General features: G+C 42.8%; 1 protein-coding gene across 3 annotated transcripts in view; it reads left to right on the top strand.

Annotated features, from left to right (window-relative positions):
* The window catches only part of LOC110529162 (protein-tyrosine kinase 2-beta), a 78,152-nt gene that overhangs the window by 10,036 nt on the left and 47,630 nt on the right, over nucleotides 1–20,486 (top strand). For 2 of the 3 annotated variants that reach the window (XM_036984587.1, XM_036984589.1), the window contains exons 2-6: nucleotides 8,091–8,330; nucleotides 12,095–12,273; nucleotides 13,690–13,777; nucleotides 16,436–16,515; nucleotides 16,812–16,874. In XM_036984587.1, coding sequence (XP_036840482.1) covers nucleotides 8,133–8,330; nucleotides 12,095–12,273; nucleotides 13,690–13,777; nucleotides 16,436–16,515; nucleotides 16,812–16,874 — 608 coding nt within the window. In that variant the 5' untranslated portion in view covers nucleotides 8,091–8,132. Of the gene's footprint in view, nucleotides 1–3,204; nucleotides 3,340–8,090; nucleotides 8,331–12,094; nucleotides 12,274–13,689; nucleotides 13,778–16,435; nucleotides 16,516–16,811; nucleotides 16,875–20,486 lie in introns of those variants that run through there. The other variant, XM_036984588.1, reaches the window with a different exon arrangement.

Below are 20,486 nucleotides of genomic sequence, written 5' to 3'. Positions count from 1 at the left end.
TCCGCTGAAGGCATTAAGATGGATCCCGCTAAGGTCCAAGCTGTCATTGATTGGCCCGTCCCTAAGTCACGCGTCGAGCTGCAGCGCTTTCTCGGCTTCGCGAACTTCTATCGTCGTTTCATCCGTAATTTCGGTCAGGTGGCAGCTCCTCTCACAGCCCTTACTTCTGTCAAGACGTGCTTTAAGTGGTCCGTTTCCGCCCAGGGAGCTTTTGATCTCCTCAAGAATCGTTTTACATCCGCTCCTATCCTTGTTACACCTGACGTCTCTAGACAGTTCGTTGTCGAGGTTGACGCGTCAGAGGTGGGAGTGGGAGCCATCCTTTCTCAGCGCTCCCTCTCTGACGACAAGGTCCACCCATGCGTGTATTTTTCTCATCGCCTGTCGCCGTCGGAACGTAACTATGATGTGGGTAACCGCGAACTGCTCGCCATCCGGTTAGCCCTAGGCGAATGGCGACAGTGGTTGGAGGGGGCGACCGTTCCTTTTGTCGTTTGGACTGACCATAGGAACCTTGAGTACATCCGTTCTGCCAAACGACTTAATGCGCGTCAGGCGCGTTGGGCGCTGTTTTTCGCTCGTTTCGAGTTCGTGATTTCTTATCGTCCGGGCTCTAAGAACACCAAGCCTGATGCTTTGTCTCGTCTCTTCAGTTCTTCAGTAGCCTCCACTGACCCCGAGGGGATTCTCCCTGAGGGGCGTGTTGTCGGGTTGACTGTCTGGGGAATTGAGAGGCAGGTAAAGCAAGCACTCACTCAAACTCCGTCGCCGCGCGCTTGTCCTAGGAACCTTCTTTTCGTTCCCGTTCCTACTCGTCTGGCCGTTCTTCAGTGGGCTCACTCTGCCAAGTTAGCCGGCCACCCTGGCGTTCGGGGTACGCTTGCTTCCATTCGCCAGCGTTTCTGGTGGCCCACCCGGGAGCATGACACGCGTCGTTTCGTGGCTGCTTGTTCGGTCTGCGCGCAGACTAAGTCCGGTAACTCTCCTCCTGCCGGCCGTCTCAGGCCGCTTCCTATTCCCTCTCGACCGTGGTCTCACATCGCCTTAGATTTTGTCACCGGACTGCCTTCGTCAGCGGGGAAGACTGTTATTCTTACGGTTGTCGATAGGTTCTCTAAGGCGGCTCATTTCATTCCCCTTGCTAAGCTTCCTTCTGCTAAAGAGACGGCACAAATCATCATCGAGAATGTTTTCAGAATTCATGGCCTTCCGTCAGACGTCGTTTCGGACAGAGGTCCGCAATTCACGTCTCAATTTTGGAGGGAGTTTTGCCGTTTGATTGGGGCTTCCGTCAGTCTCTCTTCCGGCTTTCACCCCCAGTCTAACGGTCAAGCAGAACGGGCCAATCAGACTATTGGTCGCATCTTACGCAGTCTTTCTTTTCGCAACCCTGCGTCTTGGTCAGAACAGCTCCCCTGGGCAGAATACGCCCACAACTCGCTTCCTTCGTCTGCGACCGGGCTATCTCCTTTTCAGAGTAGCCTCGGGTACCAGCCTCCGTTGTTCTCATCTCAGTTCGCCGAGTCCAGCGTCCCCTCCGCTCAGGCTTTTGTCCAACGTTGCGAGCGCACCTGGAAGAGGGTCAGGTCTGCACTTTGCCGTTATAGGGCGCAGACTGTGAGAGCTGCTAATAAGCGTAGAACGAAGAGCCCTAGATATTGTCGCGGTCAGAGAGTTTGGCTCTCCACTCAGAACCTTCCCCTTAAGACGGCTTCTCGCAAGTTGACCCCGCGGTTCATTGGTCCATTCCGTATCTCTCAGGTCATTAATCCTGTCGCAGTGCGACTTCTTCTTCCGCGATATCTTCGTCGCGTCCACCCGGTCTTCCATGTCTCCTGTGTTAAGCCCGTTCTTCGCGCCCCCGCTCGTCTTCCCCCCCCCCCCCCCCATCCTTGTCGAGGGCGCACCTATCTACAGGGTCCGTAAAATCTTGGACATGCGTCCTCGGGGCCGTGGTCATCAGTACCTAGTTGACTGGGAGGGGTACGGTCCTGAGGAGAGGAGTTGGGTTCCCTCTCGGGACGTGCTGGACCGTGCGCTGATTGATGATTTCCTCCGTTGCCGCCAGGTTTCCTCCTCGAGTGCGCCAGGAGGCGCTCGGTGAGTGGGGGGGTACTGTCATGTACTGTCATGTTGTCTTGTCTCTGTCCTTTCCCTTCACCCTGTCTCCCTCTGCTGGTCGTGTTAGGTTACCTTTTCTCCCCCGCTTTCCCCCAGCTGTCCCTTGTCTCCTCTAACTACCCATTCACCCCGTTCCCCACCTGTTCCCTTTTTCCCTCTGATTAGGTCCCTATATCTCTCTCTGTTTCTGCTCCTGTCCTTGTCGGATTCTTGTTTGTTTGTGTCATTCATGCCTGAACCAGACTGCCGTCATGTTTGCTGTAACCTTGTCCTGTCCTGTCGGAATCTGCCGGTCCATCTGAGCCTACCTATGTTTGTTAATTAAAGAAGCTCTGTTTAAGTTGATTCGCTTTTGGGTCCTCATTCACGCACCGTAACACAAAAACCCAAATGCAGCTATGTGGGATATTTTGAGAGGCTGATAGTACCCCCCCAAAATTATTATAAGGATTTTTTGCTTCATCAACAGTTGCATGTCTAATTTCCGGAAAGAAAACACTAAGAAGTTCCCAACTTTTCCCCAGTTCAACTACTAATAGAGAACGGTGTGCCGTTACGCAAGACAGGAAACGCACCTCTGCTTTCCTTTTGTAAAAAGAAAACATCCCAAACTGATCAACTTTATTAGCAACTGACCATGTTGATCTTTCTGCGTTCACAGAATTATTCATTATCGAAACGCTCTGAAACATGAACAATTCCATGAAAATGATTGAACGGGAAATGCTGAGTTATCACTGCTTTCACCCATTCCTAAATATGTATCTCAGCTCTCACATGAGCATTAGGAATGTAGATATCGGCCCCGTCTAGACCCTCCCTCTCTCCCTCCATACCTCCCTCCATACCTCTCTCCCTCCCTCCATACCTCCCTCCCTCCAACCCTCCTTCCCACACACCCAGGTGGTGGTGCTAGCTTTTAGCAACAGTGTGGGGAGTGTCTCCCAGGCTCATCACACACTCACACACACACACACACACACACACAGAGTGAGAGACATGCACGGGGCCCTAGTTGAGGAATTCAGAGCCTCAGGCTAACAAAACAGCACCCCTCTCCAACAACAGCTGAAGCTCTGAGAACACAAAGCCAGAGACACACCCAGCTCTGCTCTGCACAACGACACCACAGACTTAACAGACAGACAGACATAAACCAGTTCCTCAGTTATGGAGCGATAACATAACAGAGATGTTAACATGGGAAGATATACTAAGGTGCGTACTGTGTAGTTGCGACAACAAGCAATAATAGGGGTGTTTTTCTGGTGAGGTGTATTGACCAGGCCCCGTCCAGGTATGTTAGCTGCAGATGTTGACAATGTGCTTACTGGTTCTTATGCTTCAATGTGAGATAAGTGAGAGAAGTAGGGCTTTATTTACTACTACTAGTGAGAGAAGTAGGGTTTTACTTACTACTCCTGTTAGTGAGAGAAGTAGGGCTTTACTTACTACTACTGTAAGTGAGAGAAGTAGGGCTTTACTTACTACTACTGTAAGTGAGAGAAGTAGGGCTTTACTTACTACTACTGTAAGTGAGAGAAGTAGGGCTTTACTTACTACTCCTGTAAGTGAGTGAAGTAGGGCTTTACTTACTACTCCTGTAAGTGAGAGAAGTAGGGCTTTCCTTACTACTACTGTAAGTGAGAGAAGTAGGGCTTTACTTACTACTATTGGAGAGTACTTTTGTTTGCATATGTTTGACTTTCCTTTTGACTTACACTTACAGTCAGTCAGTCAGTCTGCCAGTCAACCAGTCAGTCAGTCAGTTAGTCAGTTAGTCAATCAGGCAGTCAGTCAGTCAGTTAGTCAGTCAGTCAGTCAGTCAGTTAGTTAGTCAGCCAGTCAACCAGTCAACCAGTCAACCAGTCAGTCAGTTAGTCAGTCAGTCAGTCAGCCAGTCAGTTAGTCATTCAGTCAGCCAGTCAGCCAGTCTGCCAGTCAGCCAGTCAGTTAGTCATTCAGTCAGCCAGTCAGCCAGTCAGTTAGTCAGTCAGCCAGTCAGTCAGCCAGCCAGTCAGTTAGTCATTCAGCCAGTCAGCCAGTCAGCCAGTCAGCCATTCAGTCAGTCAGTCAGTCAGCCAGCTAGTCAGTTAATCAGTCAGGTAGTTTGGAAATTCCTAATTTTTCAGATGTGCAGCTGTTTCTTTTGCCTTGAATTTAGAATATAGAGGTTCTGTTTGTGGGAGGAACATATAGAATATAGAGGTTCTGTTTGTGGCAGGAACATCTAGAATATAGAGGTTATGTTTTTGGCAGGAACATCTAGAATATAGAGGTTATGTTTGTGGCAGGAACATATAGAATATAGAGGTTATGTTTGTGGGAGGAACATATAGAATATAGAGGTTCTGTTTGTGGGAGGAACATATAGAATATAGAGGTTATCTTTGTGGCAGGGAAATCTAGAATATAGAGGTTCTGTTTGTGGCAAGAACATATAGAATATAGAGGTTCTCTTTGTGGCAGGAATATCTAGAATATAGAGGTTCTGTTTGTGGCAGGAACATATAGAATGTAGAGGTTCTGTTTGTGGGAGGAGAGGTACCATTGGAAAATAAGATTCAGGCCAAGCTATAGAAGGAGAGAATTCAGAGTTTTGGCGCAGGTACATCCGACTAGCGCTAACTAACATTAACTACCTAACAACATTTGTGTTCTCCATAGAAAGTCATTGAATCGATAAAATATCGTCAAAAATAATATCACAATTCTCTACTGTGTTGACCCCCCCCCCCCCCCGTCCCCCCCATTCCTTAGAACACACATAAAATGAAGCTGGGTGAAGTATGCTTGTTGCTTAACATACTATTGAGAGAGCTAAGAAAACAGACTCCTTTTTTGTTCTCACTCCTAGTGCCTTGTTAAAGGTCTGGGGATTTCTCTGGTGTTTATCCTTTACAGCTTTGTGGTCAAACAAGTTCATGTTGTTACTGTCATTGGTTTATGTCAAGCACGGCTTTAGGTTCAACACTTCAGGGGTTCGAAATGTCGTTCAATGTTGTTTGTTACCTTTATATTTCCAAATTATTTCTGAAGAAAATCAACCAAGAATGTTTTTTGCTTTTTTTATACAGAACGAGCTCAGAAACTAAGAGTGCCATATACAACCATATGTCACCAGTAGGAGAACCCTCTTTTCAGATCATATTGAACCCTTTTTGGTTCCACATAGAACCTCTCCATATAGAACCTCTGGTTCCACATAGAACCTCTGGTTCCACATAAAACCTATTGTTCTAAATAGAACCTCTGGTTCCACATAGAACCTCTGGTTCCACATAAAACCTATTGTTCTAAATAGAACCTCTTGTTCCACATAGAACCTCTGGTTCCACATAAAACCTATTGTTCTACATAGAACCTCTTGTTCCACATATAACCTCTGGTTCCACATACAGTGGGGAGAACAAGTATTTGATCCACTGCCGATTTTGCAGGTTTTCCTACTTACAAAGCATGTAGAGGTCTGTAATTTTTATCATAGGTACACTTCAACTGTGAGAGACGTAATCTAAAACAAAAATCCAGAACATCACATTGTATGATTGTTAAGTAATGAATTTGCATTTTATTGCATGACATAAGTATTTGATCACCTACCAACCAGTAAGAATTCCGTCTCTCAAAGACCTGTTAGTTTTTCTTTAAGAAGCCCTCCTGTTCTCCACTCATTGCCTGTATTAACTGCACCTGTTTGAACTCGTTACCTGTATAAAAGACACCTGTCCACACACTCAATCAAACAGACTCCAACCTCTCCACAATGGCCAAGACCAGAGAGCTGTGTAAGGACATCAGGGATATAATTGTAGACCTGCACAAGGCTGGGATGGGCTACAGGACAATAAGCAAGCAGCTTGGTGAGAAGGCAACAACTGTTGGCGCAATTATTCGAAAATGGAAGAAGTTCAAGATGACGGTCAATCACCTTCTGTCTGGGGCTCCATGCAAGATCTCTCCTCGTGGGGCATCAATGATCATGAGGAAGGTGAGGGATCAGCCCAGAACTACATGGCAGGACCTGGTCAATGACCTGAAGAGAGCTGGGACCACAGTCTCAAAGAAAACCATTAGTAACATGGAATAAAATCCTGCAGCACACGCAAGGTCCCCCTGCTCAAACCAGCGCATGTCAAGGCCCGTCTGAAGTTTGCCAATGACCATCTGGATGATCCAGAGGAGGAATGGGAGAAGGTCATGTGGTCTGATGAGACAAATATATAGCTTTTTGGTCTAAACTCCACTCGCCGTGTTTGGAGGAAGAAGAAGGATGAGTACAACCCCAAGAACACCATCCCAACTGTGAAGCATTGAGGTGGAAACATCATTCTTTGGGGATGCTTTTCTGCAAAGGGGACAGGATGACTGCACCATATTGAGAGGAGGATGGATGGGGCCATGTATCGCGAGATCTTGGCCAACAACATCCTTCCCTCAGTAAGAGCATTGAAGATGGGTCGTGGCTGGGTCTTCCAGAATGGCAACTACCTGAAACACACAGCCAGGGCAACTAAGGAGTGGCTCCGTAAGAAGCATCTCAAGGTCCTGGAGTGGCCTAGCCAGTCTCCAGACCTGAAACCAATAGAAAATCTTTGGAGGGAGCTGAAAGTCCGTATTGCCCAGAGACAGCCCCGAAACCTGAAGGATCTGGAGAAGGTCTGTTTGGAGGAGTGGGCCAAAATCCCTGCTGCAGTGTGTGCAAACCTGGCCAAGAACAACAGGAAACATATGATCTCTGTAATTGCAAACAAAGGTTTCTGTACCAAATATTAAGTTCTGCTTTTCTGATGTATCAAATACTTATGTCATGCAATAAGATGCAAATGAATTAACTTAAAAATCATACAATGTGATTTTCTGGATTTTTGTTTTAGATTCCGTCTCTCACAGTTGAAGTGTACCTATGATAAACATTTACAGACCTCTACATGCTTTGTAAATAGGAAAACCTGCAAAATCGGCAGTGTATCAAATACTTGTTCTCCCCACTGTTATAACCTCTGAAAGGTTGCTACTCGATTAGTAACCAAAAAGTTTATTTTTTTATATCTCACCTGAAAGGGTTCTATCGGGAACCATTTTGTCAGAGTGTTTTACTACTGAGACAAATGGTTCTACATAGCACTATGTTCTCTGCTACAGTAGAATAGATACTGAACGTGGTGTGTGTAGGGCCTACACGCCGTGCCGCTGCGAGCTTACCTTGTGACTAATACAGGCCTTCACATGAAGTGAAAGACAGGAATGTTGGGCTATATCAGTAGATCACATCTGTAAATCAACTGTAAAGTGAGTCACAACCACATCTGACACTACAGTACACCGCATAGCATTATTACTATATAAATCATGTCACGGCTGAACTGAAGTTCTGGGTTTTGACTGGATTGATCCAGAGTGGGAAAGTTACCTGGTATCTTTCTGACTGACCACCCTCTCTGTCTCAAACTAGGGATGATGGCAATAACACCCCCCCCCTGTCCCTCTCTCTCTCCCCCCTCTTTCTCTCTCCCTCCTCTTTCTCTCTCTCCCCCTCCTCTTTCTCTCTCTCCCCCTCCTCTTTCTCTCTCTCCTACTCCTCTTTCTCTCTCTCCCCCTCTTTCTCTCTCCCTCTCCCTCCCCCTCCTCTTTCTCTCCCCCTCCTCTTTCTCTCTCTCCCCCCTCTTTCTCTCTCTCCTACTCCTCTTTCTCTCTCTCCCCCTCTTTCTCTCTCCCTCTCCCTCCCCCTCCTCTTTCTCTCCCCCTCCTCTTTCTCTCTCTCCCCCCTCTTTCTCTCTCTCCCCCGTCCTCTTTGTCTCTCCCCCCTCCTCTTTCTCTCTCTACCCCTTCTCTTTCTCTCTCCCTCTCTCTCTCCCCCCTCCTCTTTCTCTCTCTCCCCCCTCCTCTTTCCCTCTATCTCCCCCCATCCCTCTATCTCTCCCCCCTCCTCTTTCACTCTCCCTCTCCCTCTCTCGCCCTCTCCCCAGGTGTGACATCAGTATGACGTTATCATTCTCTCTACCGTGAGAATGTACGAGGTGATGCAGGGAGACACTACCACCCTGTCCTGGAGGCTACCCAGCCCCGGCCACAACGACGGCCCACAACAGAGCCCCTTCAGCGGGGAGGGGGGACCCACCAAGATCCTCAAAGTCTGTTTTTCCACCAACAACACCCTGGGGAAAAACTTCAAACTGGTCAAGTGTGACAGCTCCTGGAAGATCAGGGTGATTAACTACACTTTGACCAGCTGTTATATATATACATAAAACATTTGATACACATAAATACATGTAATATACATAAATACATGTGATATACATAAATACATTTGATGTACATAAATACGTTTGATGTACATAAATACATTTGATACACATAAATACATTTGATACACATAAATACATGTGATATACATAAATACATGTAATATACATAAATACATTTGATGTACATAAATACATTTGATACACATAAATACATGTGATACACATAAATACATGTGATATACATAAATACATGTAATATACATAAATACATTTGATGTACATAAATACATTTGATACACATAAATACATGTGATATACATAAATACATGTAATATACATAAATACATTTGATGTACATAAATACATTTGATGTACATAAATACATTTGATACACATAAATACATGTGATATACATAAATACATGTAATATACATAAATTCATTTGATGTACATAAATACGTTTGATGTACATAAATACAATTGATATACATAAATACATTTGATATACATAAATACATGTAATATACATAAATTCATTTGATGTACATAAATACGTTTGATGTACATAAATACATTTGATGTACATAAAACATTTGATACACATAAATACATGTAATATACATTTGATACACATAAATACATGTAATATACATTTGATATACATAAATACATGTAATATACATTTTAAGTATATAAATACATTTGATATATATAAATACATGTAATATACATTTTATATATATATACATACATTCCATATACATAAATACATTTGATGTACATAAATACATTTGATGTACATAAATACATGTAATATACATAAATACATGTACTATACATAAATACATTTGATACACATGAATACGTTTGATGTACATAAATACATGTAATATACATTTGATACACATAAATACATTTGATGTACATAAATACATGTAATGTACATAAATACATTTGAAACACATAAATACATGTAATATACATAAATACATGTACTATACATAAATACATTTGATACACATGAATACGTTTGATGTACATAAATACATGTAATATACATTTGATATACATAAATACATGTAATATACATTTTATGTATATAAATACATTTGATATATATAAATACATGTAATATACATTTTATATATATATACATACATTCCATATACATAAATACATTTGATGTACATAAATACATTTGATGTACATAAATACATGTAATATACATAAATATATTTGATATACATAAATACATTTGATACACATAAATACGTTTGATGTACATAAATACATTTGATGTACATAAATACATTTGATACACATCCATTCATGTAATATACATAAATACAGGTGATTGATTGATTTATTTATTGGTTGATGAGTTGATTGATTGACATTTTGATTGATAGGATGGATGCATTGATTGAGGATCTGTTGTAGGAAAGGAAGTATGCTTCTGCTCATGGTGTGGACAACCCCTTGGGAGTTGGAAATGGATATTTGAACTGCAGTTGTTTGAAATAAGACATATAATTTATTTATCGTCAATTCTACACAGACGTCACTTAGTTTCTTAGTTATAGTCTATAGATACCAAGCTCAGTCGCCCATGGGCATACATTACCCGTAGGCGTCCTTGCTCAGCCCCTCCCCTCCCGGAGCTGGTGTAACTGAGTCAGGTTTGTAGGCCTCCTTGCTCAGCCCCTCCCCTCCGGAGATGGTGTAACTGAGTCAGGTTTGTAGGCCTCCTTGCTCAGCCCCCCCCCCCCGGAGCTGGTGTAACTGAGTCAGGTTTGTAGGCCTCCTTGCTCAGCCCCTCCCCCCCCCCCGGAGCTGGTGTAACTGAGTCAGGTTTGTAGGCCTCCTTGCTCAGCCCCCCCCCCCCCCCCCCGGAGCTGGTGTAACTGGGTCAGGTTTGTAGGCCTCCTTGCTCAGCCCCTCCCCCCGGAGCTGGTGTAACTGAGTCAGGTTTGTAGGCCTCCTTGCTCAGCCCCTCCCCCCCGGAGCTGGTGTAACTGAGTCAGGTTTGTAGGCCTCCTTGCTCAGCCCCTTCCCCCCGGAGCTGGTGTAACTGAGTCAGGTTTGTAGGCCTCCTTGCTCAGCCCCTCCCCTCCCGGAGCTGGTGTAACTGAGTCAGGTTTGTAGGCCTCCTTGCTCAGCCCCTCCCCTCCCGGAGCTGGTGTAACTGAGTCAGGTTTGTAGGCCTCCTTGCTCAGCCCCTTCCCCCCGGAGCTGGTGTAACTGAGTCAGGTTTGTAGGCCTCCTTGCTCAGCCCCTCCCCCCCCCGGAGCTGGTGTAACTGGGTCAGGTTTGTAGGCCTCCTTGCTCAGCCCCTCCCCCCGGAGCTGGTGTAACTGAGTCAGGTTTGTAGGCCTCCTTGCTCAGCCCCTTCCCCCCGGAGCTGGTGTAACTGAGTCAGGTTTGTAGGCCTCCTTGCTCAGCCCCTCCCCTCCCGGAGCTGGTGTAACTGAGTCAGGTTTGTAGGCCTCCTTGCTCAGCCCCTCCCCCCCGGAGCTGGTGTAACTGAGTCAGGTTTGTAGGCCTCCTTGCTGAGCCCTCCCCCCCCAGAGCTGGTGTAACTGAGTCAGGTTTGTAGGCCTCCTTGCTCAGCCCCTCCCCCCCCCCCCCCGGAGCTGGTATAACTGAGTCAGGTTTGTAGGCCTCCTTGCTCAGCCCCTCCCACCCCGGAGCTGGTGTAACTGAGTCAGGTTTGTAGGCCTCCTTGCTCAGCCCCTCCCCCCCGGAGCTGGTGTAACTGAGTCAGGTTTGTAGGCCTTCTTGCTCAGCCCCTTTTCCCCCCCTCATTAGCGTGTGTTTGAACAATAAACCCCAGTGTTTGACGGTAAAGTTGGGTTGTCTGATGTTATTAGCTCTCACTGTTCCTTTTCACTGTTATGATTTGTATGAGATATGTTACGGGTCTCGTTTTCATCCCCCCCCCCCCCCTAGACTGCAATGCCAAAGGGGTTTGTAACATCCAGTCTGTCCTGACCAGTGGTATCCTTTTAACTGTGACGGTCTCCAGACTGGTCTCTCTCCTCCAGGCTATAGTCCAGTCTATCCTGACCAGTGGTATCCTTTTAACTGTGACGGTCTTCAGACTGGTCTCTCTCCTCCAGGCTATAGTCCAGTCTATCCTGACCAGTGGTATCCTTTTAACTGTGACGGTCTCCAGACTGGTCTCTCTCCTCCAGGCTATAGTCCAGTCTATCCTGACCAGTGGTATCCTTTTAACTGTGACGGTCTCCAGACTGGTCTCTCTCCTCCAGGCTATAGTCCAGTCTATCCTGACCAGTGGTATCCTTTTAACTGTGACGGTCTCCAGACTGGTCTCTCTCCTCCAGGCTATAGTCCAGTCTATCCTGACCAGTGGTATCCTTTTAACTGTGACGGTCTCCAGACTGGTCTCTCTCCTCCAGGCTATAGTCCAGTCTATCCTGACCAGTGGTATCCTTTTAACTGTGACGGTCTTCAGACTGGTCTCTCTCCTCCAGGCTATAGTCCAGTCTATCCTGACCAGTGGTATCCTTTTAACTGTGACGGTCTCCAGACTGGTCTCTCTCCTCCAGGCTATAGTCCAGTCTATCCTGACCAGTGGTATCCTTTTAACTGTGACGGTCTCCAGACTGGTCTCTCTCCTCCAGGCTATAGTACAGTCTATCCTGACCAGTGGTATCATTTTAATAACTGTGACTATCTTCATACTGGTCTCTCTCCCCCAGGCTATAGTCCAGTCTATCCTGACCAGTGGTAGACTGGGACCTAACATCCAGTATAAAGGCTGCTATGGTCTGCTGCTGAAGCACCTCAAGTCAGACGAGCTCCACTGGCTCCATCCAGACCTGACCGTGGGGGAGGTGGAGCAACGCTATGAGAGTCATCACGTGGAGGCAGAGTGGAGGTGAGAGGAGGGGTGGAGGGATGGGACAGGGGTGGAGGACGAGTGGGACAGGGGTGGATGGAGGAGTGGGCCGGGGTGGATGGAGGAGTGGGACAGGGATGGAGGAGGAGTGGGACAGGGGTGGAGGAGGAGGAGGAGTGGGACAGGGATGGAGGAGGAGGAGTGGGACAGGGTGGAGGAGGAGGAGTGGGACAGGGCTGGAGGAGGAGTGGGACAGGGAGGAGGAGTGGGACAGGGTGGAGGAGTGGGACAGGGTGGAGGAGGAGGAGTGGGACAGGGTGGAGGAGGAGGAGGAGGAGTGGGACAGGGTGGAGGAGGAGTGGGACAGGGGTGGAGGAGGAGTGGGACAGGGGAGGAGGAGGAGGAGTGGGACAGGGGTGGAGGAGGAGGAGTGGGACAGGGTGGAGGAGGAGGAGTGGGACAGGGCTGGAGGAGGAGTGGGACAGGGCTGGAGGAGGAGTGGGACAGGGGGGAGGAGTGGGACAGAGTGGAGGAGTGGGACAGGGCTGGAGGAGGAGTGGGACAGGGCTGGAGGAGGAGTGGGACAGGGCTGGAGGAGGAGTGGGACAGGGAGGAGGAGTGGGACAGGGTGGAGGAGGAGGAGTGGGACAGGGGTGGCAGAGGAGGAGTGGGACAGGGTGGAGGAGGAGTGGGACAGGGATGGAGGAGGAGTGGGACAGGGAGGAGGAGGAGGAGTGGGACACGGATTGAGGAGGTGGAGAAGGGGAGACGTATGTTAATTATTTCTCCTTGCCCTTATCATTCACCTGATGACAACACAATACATGCAATTATTTATTTTTGCTAATGTATAATGAGGACCATGGGTTTCCGGTTTGGCCTTCCAATATTCTGCCCATATGAACAAATGTATATACAATATTCCTGCTCATATGAACACATTTATTTCAGGGCATAAGTGAACCAATGTACGACAGCCTTGTTTAAATGAGTTTAAAGGAAGTTTCTTCATGGAGCCACGAGACGAAAGAGTCGCAGACAAAGGAGTTTGTTTCTGCTTCAACCTCCACTGTAAAATATACAGTGTTGGGGTGGTGCTTTGGGTTCGCCTGGGACCGGGTCCCTGACCAAGAAAAGGTTGAAGAATTTCTACTCTAAAATATGGGTAGTTCATCAGTTGTAGACTCCTAGTCTAAAATATGGGTACGCTCATCAGTTGTAGACTCCTAGTCTAAAATATGGGTAGTTCATCAGTTGTAGACTTCTAGTCTAAAATATGGGTACGCTCATCAGTTGTAGACTCCTAGTCTAAAATATGGATTGTTCATCAGTTGTAGACTCCTAGTCTAAAATATGGGTACGTTCATCAGTTAAATACTGCTACTCTAAAGCAGAGGTACGTTCATCAGTTGAAGACTGCTACTCTGAAGTATGGTTATTTTCATCTCTCCACAGGTATGACCTGAGAGTCCGCTACATTCCAGTCAACTTCCTGGAAAAGTTTAAAGAAGACAGTACTACACTGCTGTATTTCTATCAACAGGTACAGTAGGCAGCAAGCAGTACTCTGACTATGTAGAGAACACATTAGTACTCTATATAGAGAACACATTAGTACTCTATGTAGAGAACACATTAATACTCTGACTATGTAGAGAACACATTAGTGCTCTATGTAGAGAACACATTAATACTCTGACTATGTAGAGAACACATTACTACTCTGACTATGTAGAGAACACATTACTACTCTGACTAAGTAGAGAACACATTACTACTCTGACTATGTAGAGAACACATTAATACTCTATGTAGAGAACACATTAATACTCTATGTAGAGAACACATTAGTACTCTATGTAGAGAACACATTAGTGCTCTATGTAGAGAACACATTAGTACTCTGACTATGTAGAGAACACAGTAATATTCTGACTATGTAGAGACCACATTAGTACTCTATGTAGAGAACACATTAGTTAGTACTCTATGTAGAGAACACATTATTACTCTGACTATGTAGAGAACACATTAATATTCTGACTATGTAGAGAACACATTAGTACTCTATGTAGAGAACACATTCATAATCTGACTATGTAGAGAACACATTAGTACTCTATGTAGAGAACACATTAATACTCTGACTATGTAGAGAACCCATTAATACTCTGACTATGTAGAGAACACATTAATACTCTGACTATGTAGAGAACACATTACCACTCTGACTATGTAGAGAACACATTACCACTCTGACTATGTAGAGAACACATTACCACTCTGACTATGTAGAGAACACATTAATACTCTGACTATGTAGAGAACACATTACCACTCTGACTATGTAGAGAACACATTAATACTCTATGTAGAGAACACATTAATACTCTGACTATGTAGAGAACACATTACCACTCTGACTATGTAGAGAACACATTAATACCCTATGTAGAGAACACATTAATACTCTGACTATGTAGAGAACACATTACCACTCTGACTATGTAGAGAACACATTAATACTCTGAATATGTTGAGAACACATTAGTACTCTGACTATGTAGAGAACACATTAATACTCTATGTAGAGCACACATTAATACTCTGACTATGTAGAGAACACATTACCACTCTGACTATGTAGAGAACACATTAATACTCTATGTAGAGAACACATTAATACTCTGACTATGTAGAGAACACATTACCACTCTGACTATGTAGAGAACACATTAATAATCTGACTATGTAGAGAACACATTAGTACTCTATGTAGAGAACACATTAATACTCTGACTATGTAGATAACACATTACCACTCTGACTATGTAGAGAACACATTAATACTCTGACTATGTAGAGAACACATTAGTACTCTGACTATGTAGAGAACACATTAATACCCTATGTAGAGAACGCATTAATACTCCGACTATGTAGAGACCACATTAATACTCTGCCTATGTAGATAACACATTACCACTCTGACTATGTAGAGAACACATTCATACTATGACTATGTAGAGACCACATTAATACTCTGACTATGTAGAGACCACATTAATACTCTGACTATGTAGAGAACACATTAATACTCTGACTATGTAGAGAACACATTACCACTCTGACTATGTAGAGAACACATTAATACTCTGACTACGTAGAGAACACATGACTAATTTCCAGAACTTCGTCGTCTGCGATAATTCACTGTTTTCTGTTGTCTGTTGTATTGAACTTGTGGTAATACTGTAGATGCATAGTTACACAACCTAGTCTCAGAGCACTTCTTACCATTGTGTAAGTAAATCCGATTCACTCGGTTTAATATTACATGCTACGTATGGTATGTTTTCATTTGTGAATGTCCGTCACCCATTTCATATGATACGTTACAACTTACACTTTCTATTATATGTTAAAGAATTAGCAAAAATGGATATGTTATGAATTTTAGCTAGGTGGCTAATGTTAGCTAGCTGGCTAACATTAGCTAGGTTTAGCTAGGTTTAATCTAACTCCTAAGTTAAGGAGTTAGATTGAAAGGTTAAGGTTATAGTTAGGGGAAGGGTTAGCTGACATGCTAAGTGGTTGCAAAGTAGCTAGAAAGTAGTAAGTAGTTGAAAAATTGCTAATTATATAAAGTTGTCCCTGATGGGACCTTTTGGGTTGCTAGACGTTCACGTTATACGCCCACCCATCTAACCCAACCAACCACCCTACTTTGGTTTAAGCCTTAAGTAACCATCTGTCTTTATATATTAACAGCAAACATAACATACCATACTAATTTGAGTGTCCCGGATTTACATGTACTATACTACGTCTAGACTATGAGACCAGGCTGAGTGACTTCAACAGTTAATTACGTGTTCTCTCGATATTGCCTGTGTTAGGTGTATAGTGACTACATGTAGATAACAATGAACATGTTCTCTCGATATTTCCTGTGTTAGGTGTATAGTGACTACATGTAGATAACAATGAACATGTTCTCTCGATATTGCCTGTGTTAGGTGTATAGTGACTACATGTAGATAACAATGAACGTGTTCTCTCGATATTGCCTGTGTTAGGTGCGTGCTGATTACATGCAGTACCATGCCAGTAAGGTCAAAGATGAAATGCAGCGTAACTAACTCTAACCCGTTAACAACAGTACATGTGGTCTCTCTATGCCATCTTGGGTCTGTGTTAGGTGCGTAGTGACTACATGCAGTACCATGCCAGTAAGGTCAGTGATGGGATGGCCCTGCAGCTGGGCTGTCTGGAGATCAGGTGAGTTTCCTTATGTATCCTCTTGTTAATGTGTAGACGTCATCCACGTCACAGTGGGTTTGTCCGTAGTAGAGCCTTGTATGTCACGTTGTTCCAAATCAATTCAAATTCACGTTTATTTGTCACATGACAGAATACAATGGGTGTAAACGATTACAGTGAAACGCTTATAAGCTTTTCCTCCACCATACAGAACATTTTAATAGGATCTTTAAAAATATATGAATCATTTAAAAGCCGGGAAACATCACTGAGTCGGTTAAAAATAAAACGGTGTTTTTCTGCTTGGTCCTCAGGAGGTTTTATAAAGACATGAACGCTAAAGGTTTGGAGAAGAAGTCCAACTTTGAGTTACTAGAGTAAGTACTTACATTTATACGTTTGTTGGTAGCAACCTTCATTTACCTACCTTTTCTATCACGTTGGTTTGATTGGTTGTTTTTTTACCTAACTTTTCTGTCACGTTGGTTTGATTGGTTGGTTTTTTTACCTAACTTTTCTATCACGTTGGTTTGATTGGTTGGTTTTTTACCTACCTTTTCTATCACGTTGGTTTGATTGGTTGTTTTTTTACCTAACTTTTCTATCACATTGGTTTGATTGGTTGATATTTTACCTAACTTTTCTATCACGTTGGTTTGATTGGTTGGTTTTTTGCCTACCTTTTCTATCACGTTGGTTTGATTGGTTGGTTTTTTACCTGCCTTTTCTATCACGTTGGTTTGATTGGTTGGTTTTTTACCTACCTTTTCTATCACGTTGGTTTGATTGGTTGGTTTATTACCTAACTTTTCTATCACGTTGGTTTGATTGGTTGTTTTTTTACCTAACTTTTCTATCACGTTGGTTTGATTGGTAGGTTTTTTACCTACCTTTTCTATCACGTTGGTTTGATTGGTTGGTTTTTTACCTGCCTTTTCTATCACGTTGGTTTGATTGGTTGGTTTTTTTACCTAACTTTTCTATCACGTTGGTTTGATTGGTTGGTTTTTTACCTGCCTTTTCTATCACGTTGGTTTGATTGGTTGTTTTTTTACCTGCCTTTTCTATCACGTTGGTTTGATTGGTTGGTTTTTTACCTACCTTTTCTATCACGTTGGTTTGATTGGTTGGTTTATTACCTAACTTTTCTATCACGTTGGTTTGATTGGTTGGTTTTTTTACCTAACTTTTCTATCACGTTGGTTTGATTGGTTGGTTTTTTACCTACCTTTTCTATCACGTTGGTTTGATTGGTTGGTTTTTTACCTGCCTTTTCTATCACGTTGGTTTGATTGGTTGGTTTTTTTACCTAACTTTTCTATCACGTTGGTTTGATTGGTTGGTTTTTTTACCTAACTTTTCTGTCACGTTGGTTTGATTGGTTGTTTTTTTACCTAACTTTTCTATCACGTTGGTTTGATTGGTTGGTTTTTTACCTACCTTTTCTATCACGTTGGTTTGATTGGTTGGTTTTTTACCTGCCTTTTCTATCACGTTGGTTTGATTGGTTGGTTTTTTTACCTAACTTTTCTATCACGTTGGTTTGATTGGTTGGTTTTTTACCTGCCTTTTCTATCACGTTGGTTTGATTGGTTGGTTTTTTTACCTAACTTTTCTATCACGTTGGTTTGATTGGTTGGTTTATTACCTAACTTTTCTATCACGTTGGTTTGATTGGTTGGTTTTTTACCTACCTTTTCTATCACGTTGGTTTGATTGGTTGGTTTTTTTACCTAACTTTTCTATCACGTTGGTTTGATTGGTTGATTTTTTACCTAACTTTTCTATCACGTTGGTTTGATTGGTTGATTTTTTTACCTAACATTTCTATCACGTTGGTTTGATTGGTTGGTTTTTTACCTGCCTTTTCTATCACGTTGGTTTGATTGGTTGATTTTTTTACCTACCTTTTCTATCACGTTGGTTTGATTGGTTGGTTTTTTTACCTAACTTTTCTATCACGTTGGTTTGATTGGTTGGTTTTTTACCTGCCTTTTCTATCACGTTGGTTTGATTGGTTGGTTTTTTACCTACCTTTTCTATCACGTTGGTTTGATTGGTTGGTTTTTTACCTGCCTTTTCTATCACATTGGTTTGATTGGTTGGTTTTTTACCTAACTTTTCTATCACGTTGGTTTGATTGGTTGGTTTATTACCTAACTTTTCTATCACGTTGGTTTGATTGGTTGATTTTTTACCTAACTTTTCTATCACATTGGTTTGATTGGTTGGTTTATTACCTAACTTTTCTATCACATTGGTTTGATTGGTTGGTTTTTTACCTAACTTTTCTATCACGTTGGTTTGATTGGTTGGTTTTTTACCTAACTTTTCTGTCACGTTGGTTTGATTGGTTGGTTTATTACCTAACTTTTCTATCACATTGGTTTGATTGGTTGGTTTTTTACCTAACTTTTTTGTCACGTTGGTTTGATTGGTTGGTTTTTTACCTAACTTTTCTATCACGTTGGTTTGATTGGTTGGTTTTTTACCTACCTTTTCTATCACGTTGGTTTGATTGGTTGGTTTATTACCTAACTTTTCTATCACATTGGTTTGATTGGTTGGTTTTTTACCTAACTTTTCTATCACGTTGGTTTGATTGGTTTGTTTTTTACCTAACTTTTCTGTCACGTTGGTTTGATTGGTTGGTTTATTACCTAACTTTTTTATCACATTGGTTTGATTGGTTGTTTTTTTACCTAACTTTTCTATCACGTTGGTTTGATTGGTTGGTTTTTTTACCTAACTTTTCTGTCACGTTGGTTTGATTGGTTGGTTTATTACCTAACTTTTCTATCACATTGGTTTGATTGGTTGGTTTTTTACCTAACTTTTCTGTCACGTTGGTTTGATTGGTTGGTTTTTTACCTAACTTTTCTATCACATTGGTTTGATTGGTTGGTTTTTTACCTAACTTTTCTATCACGTTGGTTTGATTGGTTGGTTTTTTACCTAACTTTTCTATCACGTTGGTTTGATTGGTTGGTTTTTTACCTAACTTTTCTATCACGTTGGTTTGATTGGTTGGTTTTTTACCTAACTTTTCTATCACGTTGGTTTGATTGGTTGGTTTATTACCTAACTTTTTTATCACATTGGTTTGATTGGTTGGTTTTTTACCTAACTTTTCTATCACGTTGGTTTGATTGGTTGGTTTTTTACCTAACTTTTCTGTCACGTTGGTTTGATTGGTTGGTTTATTACCTAACTTTTCTATCACATTGGTTTGATTGGTTGGTTTTTTACCTAACTTTTCTATCACGTTGGTTTGATTGGTTGGTTTTTTACCTAACTTTTCTATCACATTGGTTTGATTGGTTGGTTTTTTACCTAACTTTTCTATCACGTTGGTTTGATTGGTTGGTTTTTTACCTAACTTTTCTGTCACGTTGGTTTGATTGGTTGGTTTTTTACCTAACTTTTCTATCACATTGGTTTGATTGGTTGGTTTTTTACCTAACTTTTCTATCACGTTGGTTTGATTGGTTGGTTTTTTACCTAACTTTTCTATCACATTGGTTTGATTGGTTGGTTTTTTACCTAACTTTTCTATCACGTTGGTTTGATTGGTTGGTTTTTTACCTAACTTTTCTATCACGTTGGTTTGATTGGTTGGTTTTTTACCTAACTTTTCTATCACGTTGGTTTGATTGGTTGGTTTATTACCTAACTTTTTTATCACATTGGTTTGATTGGTTGGTTTTTTACCTAACTTTTCTATCACGTTGGTTTGATTGGTTGGTTTTTTACCTAACTTTTCTGTCACGTTGGTTTGATTGGTTGGTTTATTACCTAACTTTTCTATCACATTGGTTTGATTGGTTGGTTTTTTACCTAACTTTTCTGTCACGTTGGTTTGATTGGTTGGTTTTTTACCTAACTTTTCTATCACATTGGTTTGATTGGTTGGTTTTTTACCTAACTTTTCTATCACGTTGGTTTGATTGGTTGGTTTTTTACCTAACTTTTCTATCACATTGGTTTGA

The sequence above is a fragment of the Oncorhynchus mykiss genome, chromosome 8 (assembly GCF_013265735.2).
Source record: "Oncorhynchus mykiss isolate Arlee chromosome 8, USDA_OmykA_1.1, whole genome shotgun sequence".
NCBI classification, from domain to species: Eukaryota; Metazoa; Chordata; class Actinopteri; order Salmoniformes; family Salmonidae; genus Oncorhynchus; species Oncorhynchus mykiss.
This window is presented reverse-complemented; position numbering and strand designations above follow the sequence as displayed.